This window comes from Petromyzon marinus, chromosome 2 (assembly GCF_048934315.1).
Source record: "Petromyzon marinus isolate PM22_M1 ecotype Great Lakes invasive population chromosome 2, UKy_Petmar_22M1.pri1.0, whole genome shotgun sequence".
Taxonomy (NCBI): domain Eukaryota; kingdom Metazoa; phylum Chordata; class Hyperoartia; order Petromyzontiformes; family Petromyzontidae; genus Petromyzon; species Petromyzon marinus.
The window spans coordinates 7,097,679-7,118,052 of NC_133668.1; the positions used below are offsets into that span (position 1 = coordinate 7,097,679).

A 20,374-nucleotide genomic window follows, 5' to 3' on the forward strand; every position below is an offset into this window, starting at 1 on the left:
CCCCCCACTCCTCCTCACACCAAATAAAAAGACCCGAGCAATTGTTCGACCGATCGCATCGATGAGCCAATCCCACACACGTGCAAGCAGCCTTGGACTCGCCGCGACACTCGATTGCTCGGGTCTGTTCACATGCCCCCTCACGACTCCGCTCGCCTCATTGCAAAGATGGCAGCCCCCTTGGTGAGGCGCGTGGTGGGAATTCGCTCTGCGCAAGTCGGGTCTCTCGCTGTTACGGTGTGATGTTGTTCGTGCTGCGAACAAACATATCTTGCTGCGATAATGCCCACCCCCCCCCTCCTCTTCCCCGTGTAACTGACGGCGCGCGATTGCGGCCTATCAACACGACCTGCTCATACCCTGAAGGCAAGTTACTGTACACTGTGTAATGACTTGCGGTTTGAAGGAAATACGGGTACGTACTTTGGTTTGCTGGCAGGGAAGCAAGATGATGTCGACGTATTGGCCGACTGAACTCGGTGACAAACGTTATTTTAAATTAATCGGATTGCGTGATTGTATCAAAGCAGGATTTTATACCATGCAATGCATTTCCGCATGCAAAATAAATTCGTGCACAGTATCGCCAAGGGATGGAACTGGCGCAGTGGTTAGGACATTGCTCTACGAACCCGTTCGTCTTCAGTTCGATTCCCGGCCACGGCTAATCGAGCATGTGCTGTGCCCTCTCTTGACCAGCCCACACTGATCAGGGTGGTGAAGTATGGTCAAACAGCCCCAATCACCGACACGGCGTGGAAAGGCTTATTCACATTTTTACTATGTGTCTTATTACAGCAGCAGGTGTCACATTCCCTGCCTTGTTGTGGTGTCTTTGACTTTGGGAGCACTAACTCACCACATGCATCGTACATTGCCCCACAGATATCCACATTTGGCATCCTGCTGTCGGTTCAGAGGTGATGACATAGCAGGGCCTGAACCTCGGTGGCTGAGGCTGTGGCCCAGACGGACAACGCTCATCGTCATGTACGGCCGTGTCGTCAGCCGCCTGTTCGCTGGAGGTGGTGCCGTCCCGTCACGGGCACGATCCTTGAACTCCTTTCCTGCGTGCGGGAGCTCTTCCTGGCGGTGCCGAACCCTTCCGTTTCAGACGTCCTCCCGCTTTAGCATCCATGATGTTGAGCAATGCAAACGGACGTTTTCAACGTGTCTGACACCCGAAACTGGGGTACGAGACACAGGCCATGCTGAGAGCAGATTGCTTGCCCCCGCCGACGAGCGTAATTTTACTTCTTCGAGCAAGCCTGCTGGTTGCCTGAGCAACACCGAGCACGATACTTCCATAGATGACCCACAAGCGGATGTCATCGCTTATGGTAGAAATGCAAGTTCTAATAGAAACCAAGGGAACAGCCGACGAAACCCCAAGAGGGCGGTACCGATCGCAACGGAACTTGTTGGAACAGCTACCGAAAAAGGTGACTTATTGGAACCCAAAATTGAGATGGCCAAACTTCTGGCCACGTGCGAAACCCCAAGCGATGTCTTGGAGCTCGCATTGGACGGGCTTGCGCCTAAAGTGCTGAACTTGGATGTTACTGCTGCCGCCGGCGAGCCATCGGCCGTGGGTGCCGGCGACTTTGCGGTGCACCCGCCGGATGTGCTGGACACAAGGCCCTGCTCCCTGCTCATTGCCTGCTGGAGGACGCTGAGGGCGCTACCGCCGGATCGTGCCGCGTACGAGCAGCGTCGGATGCTGCAGCACCCGCGCTTCCCGGGGCTGTGTCAGCAGGTTCTGCGCACGAGCCGCTACCTGACACCTGGGCTCCTGGGCTACACGCTCGCCGCTGCCGTCAGGCTCGGCATCCCGCTGCGGAGCCGCCTCGTCCAGATGCTGATGCGCACCGCGCAGGCAAGTCGAGCACGGAGCGCTGAAAGATCAACAGCCGTGTCGTGTATGGGTGGTGGTGGCGCGGTGGTGCAACAGTTAGGGCTACACTGTGCTACGAACCCGGCGACCCGAGTTCGATTCACGCTCACGGCCAAAACCGGTGTCGATTATCTGAACCGGTCCTGGGCCTCCCCTAGGTTGACTCAGCCTCAAACGAGTAGCTGGTGCGGTGTGTAAACATCTCCACTCGGGAAACAAAGGCGGCCGGGCGTGATGCTGGTCACCTACCCCCTCGTGTGCCGTGCTGGCCTTCATAGGTGCTCACTAACAGCACGTGCCCCAATTAGTCTGTTAAGACTATACGGGGGGTCTTTGGTGGCCTGTTTTCAGAATCTATAATAGTTGCAATGTTTTCATATACAAATCACAATCCCTTCCACAGACACTATCAATCCATGTATTCTGAGTATAAGAATCCATTTGAAATGAATTATAACACCGTGAGAGATTTGTTAGTCATGACCATTGTGAGCAATGGGCGTAGTAATGCAACTGTCTGTGAAATGTGCAGCTCTACCGTTTAGCATGGGTTCTCCCTTTGCTGCCCCCTTCACTCCCTCCCTGTCAACAGGTAAGCATCAATGAGTTTAACGGGCGAGCCCTGGGTGTGGTGGCGAGCTGCCTGCCCTTCCTGCTGCAGGACAGGAACACACAGGCGCTGCGAGCTGCCCTCACGATGCGAGCGCAGCTGGCACTGCCCGAGGTGGACAGAGTGCCCGTGCTACTGATGCTAATGTATCACTTGGGCCCCACCGTGCCAACCGCCCTCAAGGACAAGCTCGTGGTAAGGGTGTCTGCCAGCACCTCGCCCCTGTGTTGGTTCATCGCGGACCCTGATTCGTTACCGCCGGCACAGCACATGCACGCGCTTGAACGTGCGTTTGTGCGTGGGTACAGACGCAGGCGTGGGCGCTCTTCGTCCTGGATCAGTTCACAACAGCCAACGTTATCAGGTTGTTCTTCAGCCTCGCTCGGATGCAACACAACGCCCCCGAGCTGCTGTCCGCGGCCAGCCCGATCATCACTGGTAGGCATGCACGCACACGAAGGAAGCCACGCTTAACTCCCCATGTAATGCCCCTCCTGCCCCCTCCTCCGTCAGTCACAATTAGAGCCAAGTCGATTAATAAATTCAAGTTATATTGCGATCGATTTTAAAAATGGCAGCCGCCCTGATATCCTGCCTCCTGAAGGTGGGAAACCCACTACAAGCCATGCCCAGCACGACGTGGCTGATGATGCCACCTAAGTTTGTGTTACCCAATTAGTTGATTAACAAAACCCATAATCAGTGGCATATCTATTACTTGAAGCATTGGAAAGTCCAGATCCAGTCACCTTATCAGCGTTATGTTGCCCCACCCTCTGCTGCTTCCCAGGGAATCTGCAGGAGCTGAAGTTCTCTGAGCTGCTGCAGCTGTTGAAAGCGTGTAACCAGCTGGGCTACCACAACACGCGGCTCTTCTCTTCCATCGCAGAACACGCCGTCACCAGCCTGCAACTCTACAGCTTGAACGAGGCACGTGCGCATGTGTGTGTTTTTTTTTGTTTAGTTTATTCTGTTTAACCAGGTGAGAACTCGAGAGGCCCAAATAGTCTAGACACTATTTGTTAGAAACTATTTTATTTTACCAAGTAAGGCCCACTGAGCTATGTAGCTCTTTTTTCAGAAGCAACCTGGCCACAAATGATAGCTCAACAAAGTGGCTTATTATGTGGAAATCTATAACAGCCAAATACTCTAAATGCATATTTCTAAATGTGGAGAGAAAATCGGAGGACCTGGAGAAAATCCACGTGACCACGGGGAGAACATGCAAAGTCCAGACATACAGGCGTCAGGGTCTTGATCAAACCCACAACCTTCTGCATACCAGGCAAGGGAGTTAACATCTTGCCACCACAGCAAGTCCCATTTGCTGGAGTGACCTCGAGCATAAGTCTTCCAATACTGGGATGATGATTTGCTATATTTGATCCCAACTGAGTAATTTGTGTGTAATTTTCGAATTTTGACAAATTTTGGACCCTCACGCTGGCACACAATGCAAATTACATCAAGGGATCTTTAACATCCACCATGGAGCAGATGGTGCGTAGTATTACCGCGGTTATTACACACTGCAGTAATAACCAGGGCCGCTGGATTACAACCATCCACCACTGCGAACGCGCTACCGCTAGGCCGTGTCACCACCATTTCACGGGACGTGCTGGCCGCCACTGGGGTGTGCTGTTTGTTCGCGCTTCCGTATGTACGTGTGATCGGCTATAGAGCACGGTTACAAGCCCATCGTCTATATTTTTCCCTGCTTAGCTTTGACATTTCAAATGTAAATTATTATATTAATTTGTCATATATATGAACACAACTTCTAGCTAGAATCATTCAGTTATGGAGAATATTATATTGGTAGGCAGTACTTAGCCTCTGAGCCAATCTATTTATGATCTGTTTTTCATGTGGCAAAAAGTCAAAAACAGGTAAGATTTAAAAAAAACCCACCTTCATGAAATGATCACTAAAATAGGATGGATGCCAATTCAAACATGCACAATTTCAGTCAAGTGCATTTGATTAAAGAGGTTGCCATTTGGATTATTGGTGGTATGACCGACAGAATAAATACATAGTAGGCAGCCAACATTGCAGGTGGTGTCCACCCCCTGCCACTGTCCTACCTATGTGTGTGTATTACTGCCTGCACACCTCTCTCTCCCGGTGTGTGTGTGTGTGACTTCATGCACATCTGTCTGTCTCGCACTCCAGGTATGTACCCTACTGCTGCTGCTGAGCAGGTTGAAGTTCCGACACCCGGGCCTGCTGGATGCAGTCGCTCTCCTCCTGCTGCAGGAGCAGCAGCAGGAGCAGCAGCAGGAGCAGCAGCAGGAGCAACCAAAGCCGTGTCACCTCGATAAGAAGAACCTCATGGTCCTCCTGCACGTCTACTCCTTGCTCAACCACCAGCCGCACGGGGCTGCCGAAACGTGAGTCGTACGTGGGCTGTGATGACACTGGTACACGACGAACTGCAATTGCAAGTAATGACTTCGCAAGGCGTTGGTTGGTTGGCCACTGTGACGGCAATATAAAGGACACGACGTCTCATGTCAGTGGCTCGTCCCCATACCACACAACGGTACACATACGGCTCACAAGGCGCTGGTCTCCGTGTGCCGGCATTTACTTTGTACTCGCCCTCTCGTACCTGTGCCCCCCCGGGCCTCCCCGCTTGCAGGTTCCTGGGGGTGTTGAGCTCGGCGTTGGAGCATCATCTCCCGGAGTTGTCTGCACACGAGCTGTTTGTGGGTGTGCGGGCGCTGTGCATCCTGGGCCATCGCCCGCCCAGCGCCGTCGCTAGTGCCCTGCTTGCAGACCACTCCTGCACGCAGCTGCTGAGCGTATCAGGTCAGCAGCCGGATCCCCGGAGTCCTGAAGTCCTTTATTTAATCACATAATAACGGACTCCGCACCTTAAGTCCTTTTAGTTGACCACGCACACGCACATCGACTATCACGAACTCAGCGAAAGCGAAGGCCTGTGTAAGTATGATAGCAATTTTTTATTACAGTTGTATTTGTGAGGAATGTGCAGCATTGGGAAGCAGTGACCAGTTGCATCAAACCCCTTAGATGAACATCTGACTTAATTTGTACTGATTTTAGTTCGGAAGCTCAAGGCATTTTCTTGCTCGTATTATGTAACCAACTCTAGCGACTTTACTACATTATGTAGCAGCCATTGTGGGGGAAAAAAATTCTCCCCCTTCTTGAGTGATTCTCAAACCTTTATTATACGCGACCCACCCCCACGATGCCACTTTCTAAGATTACAAACCACCGTGCATACGTACATTGATCTTCTTTCGCACCGTACGTAGCCAACTGTGCTAATCGGAAGTGCGGGGGAAGGACAACACACTAAATACAAAAAAACGAGTTCTAAAGAAATGAGATTTAAATCTTAAGATTTAAAAGTGCATAGCCTCCATTGGCTTCCTCGACCGCAGAAGCGCATCTGAAAGCGCACGATGCAGTGAGTGGCTCGACGTGCATATGAATGACTGCGATCAGTCATCATGGAAAGCTGCACGTGGAGAAAGGCAGGTTGGGTCATGAGCCCCGGAGTTTTGAGAAACACTGCCGTGTATCAACTGAACTTAGGAGACAAAAGACACCCGGTTGATGTTGTGTTGAGACTGGTGCTGGCTAACAGCACTTGCCCTCAAATTATGTTAAGGCTATAATAAGAGTGGAATCTATGTCTTGTGAGTGGCTGCAGACTCTCTGAAGTGCCTGCAGAATGAGTTGGAGCTTCAGGCCATCAGGCTGAGCTTGCATCTGCAGAAGAAACTCCCTGGTGTCCCTGCTGCGGAAGCTGCCCCCTCCTCCCCAGACCCGAACCCATCATCCTTGAACCGCTGCCCTGAGTTGCCCTCTGTGCTGATTGAGGCCCTCCGAGGGAGCGGCCAAGTCAGGGTCGGGGTCACCGTGGGTGGGCTCTACAGTATAGGTGAGCTGTCCACAAGCCAAGCAAGTAGTCGCACCAAATTTAGAATGTGGTCTTTATTATCATCATCATCGTTCACATCAGTGACACTGTCATTTCAACTGTCATCATTACCATCATCGTCGTCACGATCATTGTCAGCAACGTCGTATTCGTGACCGTTGACGCCACCATGATCATCATCATCTTCGTCGTCACCGCCATTGTCATAATGGACAAGGTGACTTTCACCGTCACATGTTACCTTGCCACATCCTGACCCCAAGGGATTCATGCCGACTCGGCGCAATTCAAATGGTAAATGCCAAGACTCGGAGCACTGTTGCTGTTGTGGCAGGTTTATCACAGTGCAGTGCTACGAGATGCCCATCTCACATCTCTAATGTTCAATTACATGTTTGACCAAAGAATGGCTTTGTCGGTTTGGCAAATGGTCTTTTCCACCAAGGAAGGAAAGTGCAGATGTTATCAGCGTTCAATTATATACTAACTAGCTTGTTTTCCCCATCCTAGGACAGAAGCTGTAATATTTAGGAAAAAAATTACCAGAGTATAATTTTATCTTGTGTAAATTTAATGGCAGTGACTCTTGTACAAAAGTATATCACGAAACACTTAACTGCATTTCACTGTAGCACTGTATTAATGGCAGTGATTATTGCACAAAACTGCGTCATAAAACACCTCACTTCATGTCACTGTAGCACTGTATTTAACTGACCTTCAATTTGTTCAAATTCTTTGCTCAGACATTATTTTCTTCTACTTTCACTCGCTGGGGTTGAAACAAATCTGGAAAATCGCCGAGAAATGTCTATTTTACCATAATTTAGAAGCGTAAATTAGACTTACCTTTTGTCTCAAGTGCTGAAGAAATAAATGACACCAAATCCACTTTGTTGCTGTGTAGAATTATTTATTAGATCCACTTTCAATAAAGAAACGTCAAACATAAAGCGAATTTGCGAAAAAATGATTTCCGCTCGACCTTCTGCATGAGTGTAAAAATCCACCCGCTCATGGATATTAATGATGGGGGGGGGGGGCTCATGTGGAGTGACGTCACGCACAGGACACACACATTCTTGGCTTATATTAGTAATGGGACGTGATAGTTCAGACTGAAAAAATACGAGGTTTTGTGCTGTAGCCTTTTGGCCTGTTGTGAGGAATATTACATAAAAATCGTGCACTTTAACAATTACTTGCATGTATACAGGTGGGCAACTAGCCAGTAAATCCTTGCAGTCTCATCAGTAGCTGACTGTTGATGTGGTGAATGATTATTCCTGAAGGGCTTTGTAAAATATCTTCTTGTGAGACAATGTCAATATCCCACTGTTTTTACACAACACTAATTATGTCTTTCATGCAGGAAAGCCTAGCGTGAACCTAATTTGCGGCACATGGGACCACTGGGATTGCAATCAACAGCTTGAAAATTGTAATAAAAATGCGCCCGTTAATATTAGTGTCTTGTCAGTATCCATAATTTGTTTCATAATTCTCCACCGGTTTGTGCAAAAAAATCCGTAATGTAACCGCCCACTCTTCCCCCACCAACCACCCCCAAGGACTTGCATCTTCTGGATATGTGTCAAAAAGTGACATGTAAAAAAAACGAGCATCGTAAAATACATTCATGGGGAGTCATGGTATTATTTTTTTCGTGCACACAAATGATGCTAAGTCCGGTCATCCTCGCAGCAGCAACTTTTGGCTAACCATCGAACAAAGATGGTCACTGCATCGCGCGCTTTCTGATGCACTTCTACAGCCGTCTGGAATTCTCTTCTGATATTAGGAAATCACTGGAGCTATGCACTTTTCAATCTAGATTGAAAACTAATTTCTTTACAACTTATTTTTGTTGTATAGTTTGTTGTCCTTCCCTCGCATCTCTGATTAGTATGGTTGGCTCCGTACGGTGCGAAGAAGTTCCACCATACATACACACATACACCTAACATCCTGATGAAAGTTTGACTGCGAAGCCTGTCTTTGTGCAGATGCCGAGGTGACCCTGCAGGAGACAGAAGTCCTTCAGTTCCTCCAGGGAAATGAGTGCCTTGCTCTGCCGGATCACCTACATGACCCAGGAGACAACCCACACAACCAGGGAGATTGCCTCCATGTTCCTGGAGATGGTGTTTGTATCCTCAGAGAGGATCCACTCCCAAAGCCTCTGCGGTGAGTCCATTGGACTCTTATGTCCTCAACCACCGGTGATATCGGCTACACCTGGGCTCAATTACAGTTACTTCTTTCGTAATTAATTGAATCAAAATGTAATTTTTATTAAGATTTCAACCATGTATGTATTCACTTCTTTCACACCATACATAACCAACCATGTTAATTGCAGGTGCGGGGGAATGACAACAAACTAAACACAAAAAGCAGTCCTGAAGAAATTAGTTTTCAACCGAGATTTAAGAGTGCTGCTGCAATTGTAACTGGCTTGGGATGCGATGTGGGCACTGCTCGTGGCGGTCGTGCTATACGCCCGGCGCCCCTGCCCTTTTATCCGTGTACCCTGCTGCAGGGTTGCCATGCTGTGTTGCCACCCCGCTGAGTTCTGCCTCGGGTCCCAGCACCCGTGTGGAAAGCTAGCGCTGAAGGTGCGGAACCTGCACGCTCTGGGCTACCGCGTAACGCTGGTGAGTCAGCATTGTCGGCGGCGGAGGCGGTGCTGTCGACATTGCCACCAACATTGCCACCAAGCGTGCGACAATACGTTCGGTTCATCAATTATAATCGATGTATTACGTTCAAAATATACGTGTCGAATTTGTGTGTGCCAGGAATGGACGGATTTTCGATTTGTACATTATGATTTGTTCACGTGACCTCTGCAGCCACACTCGAGGTGCTACATTCGCCACAATGTAAAAAAAAAATATTTGATTGGCGACCCACAAATTGTGAATCAAATTGCGAAGAGGGACACATTTTTGTAAACCTAATAATCACCATGATGCATGCTTAACGTGGTAATGGCTTTTATATTCCTATATCCTAAACATGCCAATTATCCAGGAAGGTCTTATTGGGTCTGAATTGGGATTTTCCCCCAGTTCCATTCACGAGTATTTGCTATCTGGGAGGATATTGGAGTATCTTGAGAAAACCCATGCTTGTGATGAGGCAACACTCAGCACTGCACAGATACATTTATTGCTATACTGGTATTTCCTGGCCAACTTATAGCCAAAGCTTGATATTCCCGACCAACCAAGCCCAACTGCAAGCAGTGTTGAGCCTGGATAGTCCCTGGTTAGGTGACCACCATGCACACTTCAAACTGGCGAACAACACACAGGTGTGCTGTACTCGTAACGAATTGGCATATTGTTTGCATTACAAGCCTTACTAGTTGGGTGTGTCGGTTGGTGGTGGGTTTCGCGACACATTTATATTTACGCGATCTAACCTAAAAAAAAACCTGTTATGGATATTGGTCGCAAAAGCCTACATGGTTAAACACACTTCAAACTGGTTGTTATAGGCGTCTGTGGGACTGTTACATTGTGGACAGCGCAGCAAAATCCATCATGTAACTTTAAAATCTCCTGTATCTTTTGCTCCCCAATTACATCAACCCGCACTGATGAGCGTGCTGAAGCATGGTCAAATAATCCTCATGGCCAACAAAGGTGTGTGGAGAGAGGGTAGGGGGGCTTTCATCCAACGGTGGATCGACAATAGGGATGTACATGTATTTGACCGACGCGAGGGACTTGTTTGCCGTGTGATTGCATCACAGGTGTCGAGCAGCCAGTGGAAGAGGCTGCAACCCGAACGCAGGGTGCCTTTCCTGCGGCAGAAACTGCAGCTTGCAAGTGGCATGGCAGCGAAGTGTGGCAGCTAGAAGTCCTGTGGTGGATGTTTGCCGTGCGTAAGGAACTGGTGCACCATAGGTGTCTCCCTTTGTCAATCTCATCCCAACATACAGCAGTCCTCGTGCTGCAAACTGGCATTTGTTCCTTGGAAATGTATTAAAATATATATATATACCCGAGTAGAATGTATTTATCGTGGTGAAATGTGTTTTGGTATGATTGGTAACTATTTTTTACGGTGATGGCACTTGTCCAATTAAAATGTACGTAAATCCGACCAGGCATTGATTCGAGTGCTGTGACATTGCCGAGTGCCAAAACCCAGAGTATCTGTGGTCCCAGGCATTTTGCAATCATGCACACGCGTCAGTGATCACGAGGGATTATCGTCATACCAGCCAAGCAGCTGCCAGGAAAGCATTCCCGATGCAACATGGCTGCTGTTGTTACATCAGCTGCTGTTACATCAATCAGCTCTGTGTGCAACATGGTCACAGTGATTCTCAGTGCCCTTGGTTGTGACAAGTTGTACATTAAATTTTGATTTAAAGCTTTCGTGACTGCAGTAATTCATATTCTTAGTTTTTTCGGTAAAGTCACGTTGAAGGGAAACAACAAAATAATAAAATATATATAAAACAATAAAAAATTCTCACGTTTCGACCATAACACAAACGGTCGTCTTCAGGTGTGTTGGTTTGCATAAATTTATTTTTAAACGGCGCATTTATTTATAAAAAACGTTAGCGCCACGCGCAACGATTTGGCAGTTTATTTAGGACTAGTCCATCTATATTCTGAAAAGAGGAGGGGGGAGACGAATTTTTTATAATGTATGCTGTCTGAAAGCCACTGTAAGCGTGAACAATCAATTAAGACCTGAAATGGTTTATCAAATCTTTCCAATGATTGCTAAATAAATGCGCCGTTTAAAAATAAATGTATGCAAACCAACACACCTGAAGACGACCGTTTGAGTTATGGTCGAAATGTCGTGAGAATTTTTTTATTGTTATATATATTTTATTATTTTGTTGTTTCCCTTCAACGTGACTTTACCGAAAAAACTAAGAATATGAAGTTGTACATTGTACGTCATGAATGTTTTTTTAAGCATTGTGAGTATGTGTGCATTTATATCTGCGAGTGAGAATGCGTGTTCCTAATTGTTTGTGTTACTTTGCGCGGGAATGTCTTAAGCCTGGTCTCACCCGCCTCTTACCATCTCTCGGAAAGTTACGCATTCCCCTTGTGTAAATCCCATAGGGAATCAGAAATGGAGCAAATCTTCGCCTATGCAATTTATAGAATTGCGCAAGCCGTTCAGAACTCTAGCCTCTGGCGTTTATTTCTATATACACCACATGGTTTTCACGCCATGGTTTCGAGTGATAAGCAACAAAATGTTTGAAACAAATCCACAAAAAATAAATAACTTTAATTACAACTGTACACGTAGAAATAGCAAGAAAATATATTTACAGACATTCAATAAGACTCAAAAGCTCAATTTTTCAGGGAACATTTCAATTAATCAGCTTGGGCTGCACGCTTTGTCAGCAGCAAGTGAACCTTATGGCGTTGCCCCGGGGTACCATACTCTCGCATGATGTCCGTGATGCAGTCATTTTTAGTCTGTTGATGGTCGGCGATGCGGCAATCGACTCATCTCGACGAGCTGTACACGATGCACCACCATGGTGCGTACGAGCATTCAGGGTTTCAGCGCAATCGTCCTCGCTGTGTAGCACTGATTTCGGATTGATTGGTACCCCAGTCGCGGAGTTAAGTACACCCCTGGAAAAAAGTGTCCAAGAAATAAAATATGTAATTGCCTCGGCCATTTTGTATTATTTGGTACCCCAGGGTACCGCCATAAGGATCACGTGTTGAATGAAGGCGAGGGGAAACCACACCGATGTCAATGTGGCCAACAGGCGACCAATTATCCCTCACTATAGATCATGTTTTGTCTACGCATGTTCTCCCCCCACCTCGTGACACCGTTGATCTAAAGCCTCTGCTACATGAAACCATGCATCAGCTATTTTACAGCAGATGGCTCTCATTGCACTCGATTAGAATGGACGTCGCAATTGTCCCCAACCTACAACTTCGCAGGTACCTCCTGAAAGTCAGACTCGGTGAGGCTTTTCTGGATAAATTATCACTCAAACGGAGACGATGCTAAACTAAGGGACTACAGTAATTCTTTTGAGTTATAAAATTACAGGGACTCCTCTACTTACAAACAATTTAGGTTCCAGAGGTCTGTTCGGAAGTGGATTTGTTCGCAAGTCAAATGTTACTCCTGTCGATTTCAAACATGAACGGCATGTACAGTAAACACGGAGAACGACTTTAAAAGTTGTATAATCTCCTGTAGATGCCGCCACCACCATCTATTTCGCGGCGGTTTAACTTAAGATTCTCGGCCCGAACAGGCAACTGGACATATGGACAGGTTTGTTCGTATCTCTGAAAGTTCATAAGTCGAATGTTCGTAAATAGTCTCTGTACATTTAAGGACTGAGGCTGCACAAGGCACCAACATGTGGCAGAGCTGAACTAATTACATTTAAAAAGTAGGCAACCAATTCTGATGTCATTTAATTTGCACATTGGATAAGCAGAAAATATGCCTCTTTCCCATGTCTACACATTGCGTCAGCCACATTGCTTTATGGGAGTTATTCATTTCAGCATCATTGGGTCAACATGAGCAAGCAACTGGTTTTGACATAACGTGTCTCATCAGCAGTTATGCTTGAACCAATGCTGGTGAAATGCCAGAAGTTTAAAGTGAGGGGTGGCATGCAGAACGCACGAACCCACCTCAACACTGGGAGTTAGGCGACGTCACTACCGCACACTTGAGCGGCAGACAGGAATCCAGATAGGAAATGTGTTATACAGTATGTTCGCCACAAAACTACCAATTATCATTTTGGGTCACAATAGTAAAAACAATGAAATAATACAAACTTTCATATAAAATACAATTTAAACTTGTACATACTTTTTATTTGGTCATTTTTTTGTATCGACCGATGTGATTGTTGCAGCAGCTGAGTTTCCTGTGGGCAGCCTCTAGCCCTCAACGAGATTTGTTTCACTGCTCTGCCAATTGAGGCTGCAAGCAGTGCTGGTACAGCCTCATCATGAGCCCAGACATTTCACTTGCCAAGTACCCCTTGGGGTGGCATAAATGTAGTGGTTCCAATTTCCGAATGTGGATAATGGTAAATTTTCTGATAACCATTTGAAACGGAGTAGGTTATGTAATTCACTCACTGGCCACATAAATCGGTGCTTCTAAACTTTTACTACTTTAGGTGGTTGAGTTTCTGCTCTGGCCTCGGGGCTGAGACTGGTTCTGGTTAGTGGCTCTTTGTTTAACTCTTATCCCATTCCAGAATTGCTGTGGGTGCACAGGTATAAATGCACCTATGCTAGTTAAAGGAAGGCACAAATGAAAAACGATTTGCTAGCATGGATCGGCTTGAAACTTAGAAAGAAAAATACATTTAAATTTAGTCAGGAGCAATGTAGTGACATCACTAGATGACGGTATGGAATGGTGACAACTGATTGGCATCAAAATAACTTTCCCTGACCATCACTGTAAGTCTTGAAAATATATTGACAATCTCAGTAATTTACACACTTCCTTAATCCTAATCTTTCATCACCGTCTGCCATTAAATATGCTTCACATGTGTGTAAGACAGCCTGGGACACAACTCTTGGTGTATGTACCTTACAAAATAAAGTCGTTTATTCGGTTGTGGGCTCAAAACTGGGGGAACTGCAGCAGCCTAACAAGTGTAACTACCAAACCCGAAAGTAAACTGCACATCACTGGTTTCACGAATGGTGGTTGTGGTAGCCAGCAGAGGTAGAGAGGTTTTGTAGTTAATATATTACCTGAGATTCACAGGACGACACTGTCGTGAGTTTCGGCACTTAAGAAACTTAGAAAATCACGAAGACCAAAATGCAAATAATCCCAAGTCATATATATCAACTCCAGGCACTGTGACGTGACATGTATATGTTAAGTGCTTCTCATTACGATAAATGACGGACATTCACATTTTGACGAATGTGATTTATCCAAGCCGCCAAAGTTTTGAGAATGTCATCAATACTGGAAAATGGCTATTTTTTTGCTTGCAACACGACGTGCCAGTAATAATGTTATTGCCGAGTGAGCGGCAGGTCTAGGTTAATTAATGAGCACAACTTGAGTGCCTCCAGCGCGGACGTGGATTCAATTAGGCACAATTCTCGCACAACTAGGCATTTGTGGACGCCACGTTGAGATGAACCCTCACTCCTGCGGAGATGCTCTTTATTATTTCGTCACATTGCAGCAATGGGGTAAAGCCTTGGCAGAAGCCACTGCCTTCTGGCATTGACCCATGAGCTGTTAAAACTAAAAGGATGACCAATGACGATAGGACACTGGTGATCTGCGATCGTATGTATGCATGCTAACTCAAACAACATGTAAGTTAAACGTGTTTTAATTCACTGCTAAAAACCTACATGGTGATATGAATGGGCTAAGTCTGCCATCAGGAGGTACTTGTGAGAAGAAAATGTCAATGACTTGTCACTTCATTAAAATAAATTCCTCCTGAAAGTCCCATTGTGTACTTTTAGATTACAATTGAAGCATGTGTCTGTTACATCCATTCAAATATATTGATGCATGTTGCCAAAAGCAGCTGTGCTTGGCAGCCGCTAAACTACACCACACTTCATTAAAGTAAACACGGTTTGGCTCTGGTGGACACACGTCCACAGGAATCTGTCCCTCGCCCAACATCACGCGTATATAATGTAAACCAATCAGCAGAAGGTAAAGGCACTCATCATTCAGGACGATAAGCACAAACAAATAGCACCGACATTTCCACCGTCTGCGGAAAATGCAACAGCAAACTCGGCACGCTTCACATCACACAATTGGCAACATCAAACCTCTGAGGTACTGCTTCTGACTGCATAAACGCCGCTAGAATTTAATGCTGGTTTGTGCCATCGCTCATTAAAGACAACCCAAAATAAATATCCCTTGTAGATACATTCCTGTGTTGTTTCCTGGACTGTCCAACACGAGTTTTAAAACTTTGTTAGGAAAAATAATTATGCTATAACAAAAGCGATGCCAAAGTGTGTCACTAGAGCACACCTGTGATTTATATTTTTTATTTCATCAACGACAATGTATCAGACGGCGTGGGAAACTGCCCAAGTGCATCTACCAAGGGCTATTCATTTTATGGGTTGCATCTTTAAGGCATAAGACCGCTCCTCTGAGGATCCCCTGTCACAAAACACCCCTCCATTGTAACGTGACAGTGAATTTAAGGGGGCGAAAGGGTGCGGAATCTACGACCTGTAGGTCGGATACGGCTCGCAACTTTATTTCATACAGCACACGGCCACGTTGAAGCCTACCAGTTTGAAACTGGCCACGGACGATATTTTATCCATCGCTACCATAGCCAAATTAATAGGGTACTAGATTAAAATATTTTTCACCACTGGTTATTTGAATGCACTCAAGTTATTTCTGTAACTGCAAGTGCCTCTTTCAGTGAGAGAAGTGACTGAGGTGTGTGTTAATGTGGCCCGCCAAACATATCTAAAACGTCCTATTCGGCCCTCAGGTTACCCACCCGATGCTCTACTGCATCCAGGCAGCACTGTAGAGTATGGTGAGCCTCTCTGGCCAAGGTTGCGCGAGTATGCGGGTACAGACGTCACTTGGGGTTGAGGTTGGCCCCTAGCACGGCCTCCAGGTGTGCCTGATAGTCCATGTCGGTCACGTCCACGCACACGTTGCGCAGGTTATCATACGCGCCGTTCACCACCTTTCGCTGCTTCCCTTGTGAAGGGAGCAGCGGGTCCCATTCAGAGCTGCTCTTCGAAGAGACTGCGATGCCCTGGAGTTGATTTACATCTCCACGTGAAGTCATCTGTACTGTGGGGGCTGAACATCTGAAACCAGATTGGCCACTGCTGGGTTGCTCGGGCAACCCAGCAGTTTTGCTGCTGGCTTCCGTCGGAGTTCTGTTTCGTGTGCTCGTCCTTGCTGTGCTATCAGCTGCGCTGTTGTGTTCAGCTGCATCTCCTGGGAGGCCACTGCCCATGTAGCGAGTACCGTCTTGCTCATCCCTGCTGTCCTGGGCGATGTGCAGCGTCAGTCCTCCTTGCTTGTCCTCGTGGGAGCCTGTGCTCTCCGCAACCTGCTTCTCCTGCTGCTCCTGTACCTCGTCACCATCCAAATGGAATCCCTCAAAGGAGTCCATCTCACTCGTCCGGAAAATCTGGAGCAGCTGGAGGTAAAGTGGTATTGCGCCCTCATCTGTCGCCTCCAATGCCGAATTCCTCTCCCACCAGGGGGCCTCCGCTTGTACCTCAGTGCTGTTGAGCCAAGTTCGATCTACTGTTCCATCAGTAACTTGCAAAACATTAACATCGTCTGCCTGCCGTATGGGAGCAGCACCTGCGGTGGGCATGGAGTGGCCAAGTGCTTCCCCACCATCTGCACAGCCCCTGATCCCGTGTGAGTAGTCAGCATCCGCTGCTGTGCATTCCATGTCGCCGGCTGCGGAGTTCCAGGTCGACATCACAATCCCTCCTTCCCCTCTCTCAGAGTGATCAAGCCTGGCAACTTTGGATGGCGGAAGTTCCGCAGTTAATTTCGCTTTGCGCTTCTTGGCTTTTGACAAACACTTGGCCACTGGTGACTGGCGTGACGTGGCCGCATTGGCGAAAGCTGAAACCCTCTCTGCTCGGAGCCGAGGTGGTTCCAGATTATTATGGGACAGCATAGAGAAGCTCTCTGCCGCAGTGCATGGGGACAACAATGGCATGACATCGTTTGGCAGCTTCGTGGCAAAGGAGGCACGGCTGAAACTCCCGGTCCTTCCTACACAGGCAGTGTTAGTGGCCTCTATGCTGGTAGCACAAGGTCGCGTTTGGGAGAGGCCAGAATCACCACCACATTTGCTTCCATCGCCACTGATGCCACCTTCACCTCTACCACCTATATCACATTTTCTTTCACTGCTTCCGATGCCAGCAGCTCTATTGCCCTTACTTCCACCACCACCACCACTGCCATGCAAGGTGGCCATCAAGGCCGCCCCAGTGTCTGCACGATGAGAAGGTCGACTTCTTTCCTGCTGATACACCTGCCTTGGCCTTGAAGACTCGGGATGAATGCTGGCAGAGGACAGAAGCAGGAAGGTGACGCATACGTGAGTATCAGTGCACCAAGGTCTGTCCCATAGCATGAGGGATTTTTTTTTTATAATCCCACAGCTGCATTCCCACTTGATAATTACTCTACAACCCATTTCAACTCTTTGGTTCAATCGGTAAAGTAACGTAGAACGAAAATAAATTAAATAATAGAGTACGACGTTTCGATTGCAACACGAGCAACCGTCATCAGGTAGAACTAAATTTGAGAAACAAAACACAGACAGGGAGACACACAGAGAGACAACACAGAGTGAGACACAACATAGGCACACAGAGACCCAATGCCTCCGTGTCGAGGCCTTAAATAGAGACGGGGGGGGGGGGGGGGCAGAGAGAGAGGTGGGTCTGCTGTAGCAGCTGCTGGAGCAGAGAAATTAGCATGTCAATGAAAGACCCAACAAGACTGGTACATTTTAGAGAGAGTTGTGTGGAAATCCACCCGAAGCGACCGAGGGAGATAAAGAGTGATTGGACCTATGAGAGCCTGGTAAATTTTAGAGAGAGAAATAGGCAGTTTGAGAAAACAAAATTTAGCAAAAATGTTTTTTGGAAAGTAATGCAATGCAACACAGAGTCAGCTAACACACAGTTAACGCAAAGCCTGGTTGATTACGATCTCCAAAGATTGCTAAAATTAGAAGTTAAGTGGTTTTCTCAAACTGCCTATTTCTCTAAAATTTACCAGGCTCTCAAAGGTCCATTTGCTCTTTCTCTCCCCCGGCCGTTTCGAGGTGGATTTCCACACATCTCTCTGTGTCTCTGTCAAATTTCACACAACTTCAAAATTTAGCAATCTTTGGAGATCGTAATCAACCAGACTATGTGTTAACTGTGTGTTAGCTGTGTTGCATTGCATTACATTGCCAAAAACATTTTTGCTAAATTTTGTTTTCTCAAACTGCCCATTTCTCTCTCTAAAATTTACCAGGCTCTCATAGGTCCAATTGCTCTTTCTCTCCCTTGATCGCTTTGGATGGATTTCCACACAACTCTCTCTAAAATGTACCAGTGTTGTTGGGTCTTTTATTGACATGCTAATTTCTCAGCTCGAGCAGACCCACCTCTCTCTCTGCCCCACCCCCCCCCTCTCTCGATTTAAGTCCTCGACACAGAGGCATCGGGTCTCTGTGTGTCTATGTTGTGTGTCTCTCTGTGTCTCTGCGTTGCCGCTCTCTGCTTGTGTGTCGGTCTGTGTGTCTCCCTGTCTGTGTTTTGTCTCTCTCTCAAATTTAGTTCTACCTTATGACGGTTGCTCGTGTTGCAGTCGAAACGTCGTATTCTATTATTTAATTTATTTTCTTTCTACGTGACTTTACCGAAAGACCCAGAGATTAATTCCTGCAGTCACGAAAGCTTCAAATCAAGTTTGAACTCATTTCAACTTGCACAAAAGGAAAGCATCAGAGTTAAACACTCAAACTGCCCATTTCGGGTTCTATGTGTGGAGATGAACGGCTGTCAGGTGAAGGGAAATGAAGACAATATGGTCCAAAGTGAATCTCATACAAACATCAAAATGATTCACAAATGGAATCATCGAATGGAATATGTAATGAGTATGTGCAAACGTACAAAAATGTTATACTATTAATTCACAAATGTAGCATAAATAGTAAGTTATTTCAATGAAGTGTCAATGTTAAGGATTAAAATTAGACTTAGGCAGCGTATGGGTTTATGGATAAATGTGGGTTCAAGGTTAGGTGATGTTGAGGTAGGTTAGTATTTGGTATTGAGTTAGTGGTATGGAAAGGTTAGGGTTTAATATTAGTACTAGGTTAGGTTAAGGTTACAGCTACAGTTAAGACTTTGGTCGGGGTTAAGGTGAGTGTTTATTAATATAGGGTTACATCTCAGACTTGTGTTCGGGTTAAGTTACATTTAACGTTAATTATAGGGTAATGGTTAATAAGTTAGTCTAAAGCTTGGATGAGAGATTAAGGGATAAGGGGTTCTATTAAAGTTACGGTTAAGTTAGGATTCAGGATGAGTTTAGAGTTTCGTTATGATGGAGCTAAAACTAAACTAGGTAATGTTTAGAATTAAGTTAGGTTTAGGTTAGAATTAAGTTAAGCCCCGGGTTAGTGCTAAGATTAGATCTAGGTTAGTTTTGGGTTACACTAGGGTTAAGTTGAGTTTGGATTATAGTTTATTCTGCAACAATTTAGCAGTCGGTTTTCATTAGAACAGCTGCATCACAGCCGTCATGCCAGAATCGCAGTTGGACGTGAGATTGATTTTTTTTTTCACCTGCCGAGCGTTGCTGTGGGACTGGCAGAGCTCCTCATCTCCAGCTGGCGGATTATAGCGTCGAGCTCCACGTAGTTTGTATCGTCCAAGGCAAAGGACCGATGGCCTTCGTTTTGCATATGCTACGGTGGACACGGAAGACAAAAAGCACCTGATGTGAGTCACATTGTGTTTGTTCTCAGCATGCCTCGTGGACCGACAAAATATGCAGCTTGCAAATGCAGACCGGATAACTTTATTCCCTTGGCCTTGATAGAGGAAATAAAATAATTGTGACTCCTAATATTAATTGTTAAGTTCAGATGGGAGCATATATAAGTTGTAGGTCAGTTGAGGAATGTTACAGTCACACTTAACGTAAATGCATTTATTTTTTTATAAGATTCTTATATAAGAACAAATCTTTACGATAATCCCAATGTGATGTGACAATCTTTCTTCCCAAACCTGTCAATTACCCCTTGTTTACCCTGAAGGTGTCATAAGTTTTGCTGTTCTCATTTCTCTGCTGCCTCTGGACAGATGTATCTGCTGTCGCTGGACAGCAGATACATCTGTGAAAACGAGCTTTA

The 20,374-nt window shown here is 46.4% G+C and overlaps 2 protein-coding genes across 9 annotated transcripts in view; one reads left to right on the top strand and one right to left on the bottom strand.

Moving 5' to 3' along the window:
• The first annotated feature begins 80 nt into the window (after nucleotides 1–80).
• Nucleotides 81–14,920, top strand: FASTKD2 (FAST kinase domains 2). 4 transcript variants are annotated; one of them, XM_032965725.2, is made up of 11 exons: nucleotides 81–183; nucleotides 886–1,876; nucleotides 2,487–2,699; nucleotides 2,813–2,942; nucleotides 3,295–3,434; nucleotides 4,686–4,903; nucleotides 5,155–5,324; nucleotides 6,190–6,429; nucleotides 8,436–8,616; nucleotides 8,972–9,086; nucleotides 10,193–14,920. In XM_032965725.2, exons 2-11 carry the CDS (start codon nucleotides 989–991, stop codon nucleotides 10,295–10,297), a joined length of 2,400 nt encoding a protein of 799 aa, XP_032821616.2. In that variant the 5' UTR covers nucleotides 81–183; nucleotides 886–988; the 3' UTR covers nucleotides 10,298–14,920. The 4 variants fall into 4 exon arrangements, with proteins under 4 accessions (XP_032821616.2, XP_032821606.2, XP_032821637.2 ...); XM_032965715.2 differs by having other exon boundaries at nucleotides 123–366; XM_032965746.2 differs by having other exon boundaries at nucleotides 124–366; nucleotides 6,199–6,429.
• The window catches only part of LOC116948697 (uncharacterized), a 17,573-nt gene continuing 8,886 nt past the window's right edge, over nucleotides 11,688–20,374 (bottom strand). For all 5 annotated transcript variants that reach the window (XM_076069236.1, XM_032965670.2, XM_032965683.2 and 2 more), the window contains 2 exons: nucleotides 19,803–19,924; nucleotides 11,688–17,510 (listed from right to left, as the gene is read on the bottom strand). In XM_076069236.1, coding sequence (XP_075925351.1) covers nucleotides 16,043–17,510; nucleotides 19,803–19,924 — 1,590 coding nt within the window. In that variant the 3' untranslated portion in view covers nucleotides 11,688–16,042. The remainder of the gene's footprint in view (nucleotides 17,511–19,802; nucleotides 19,925–20,374) is intronic.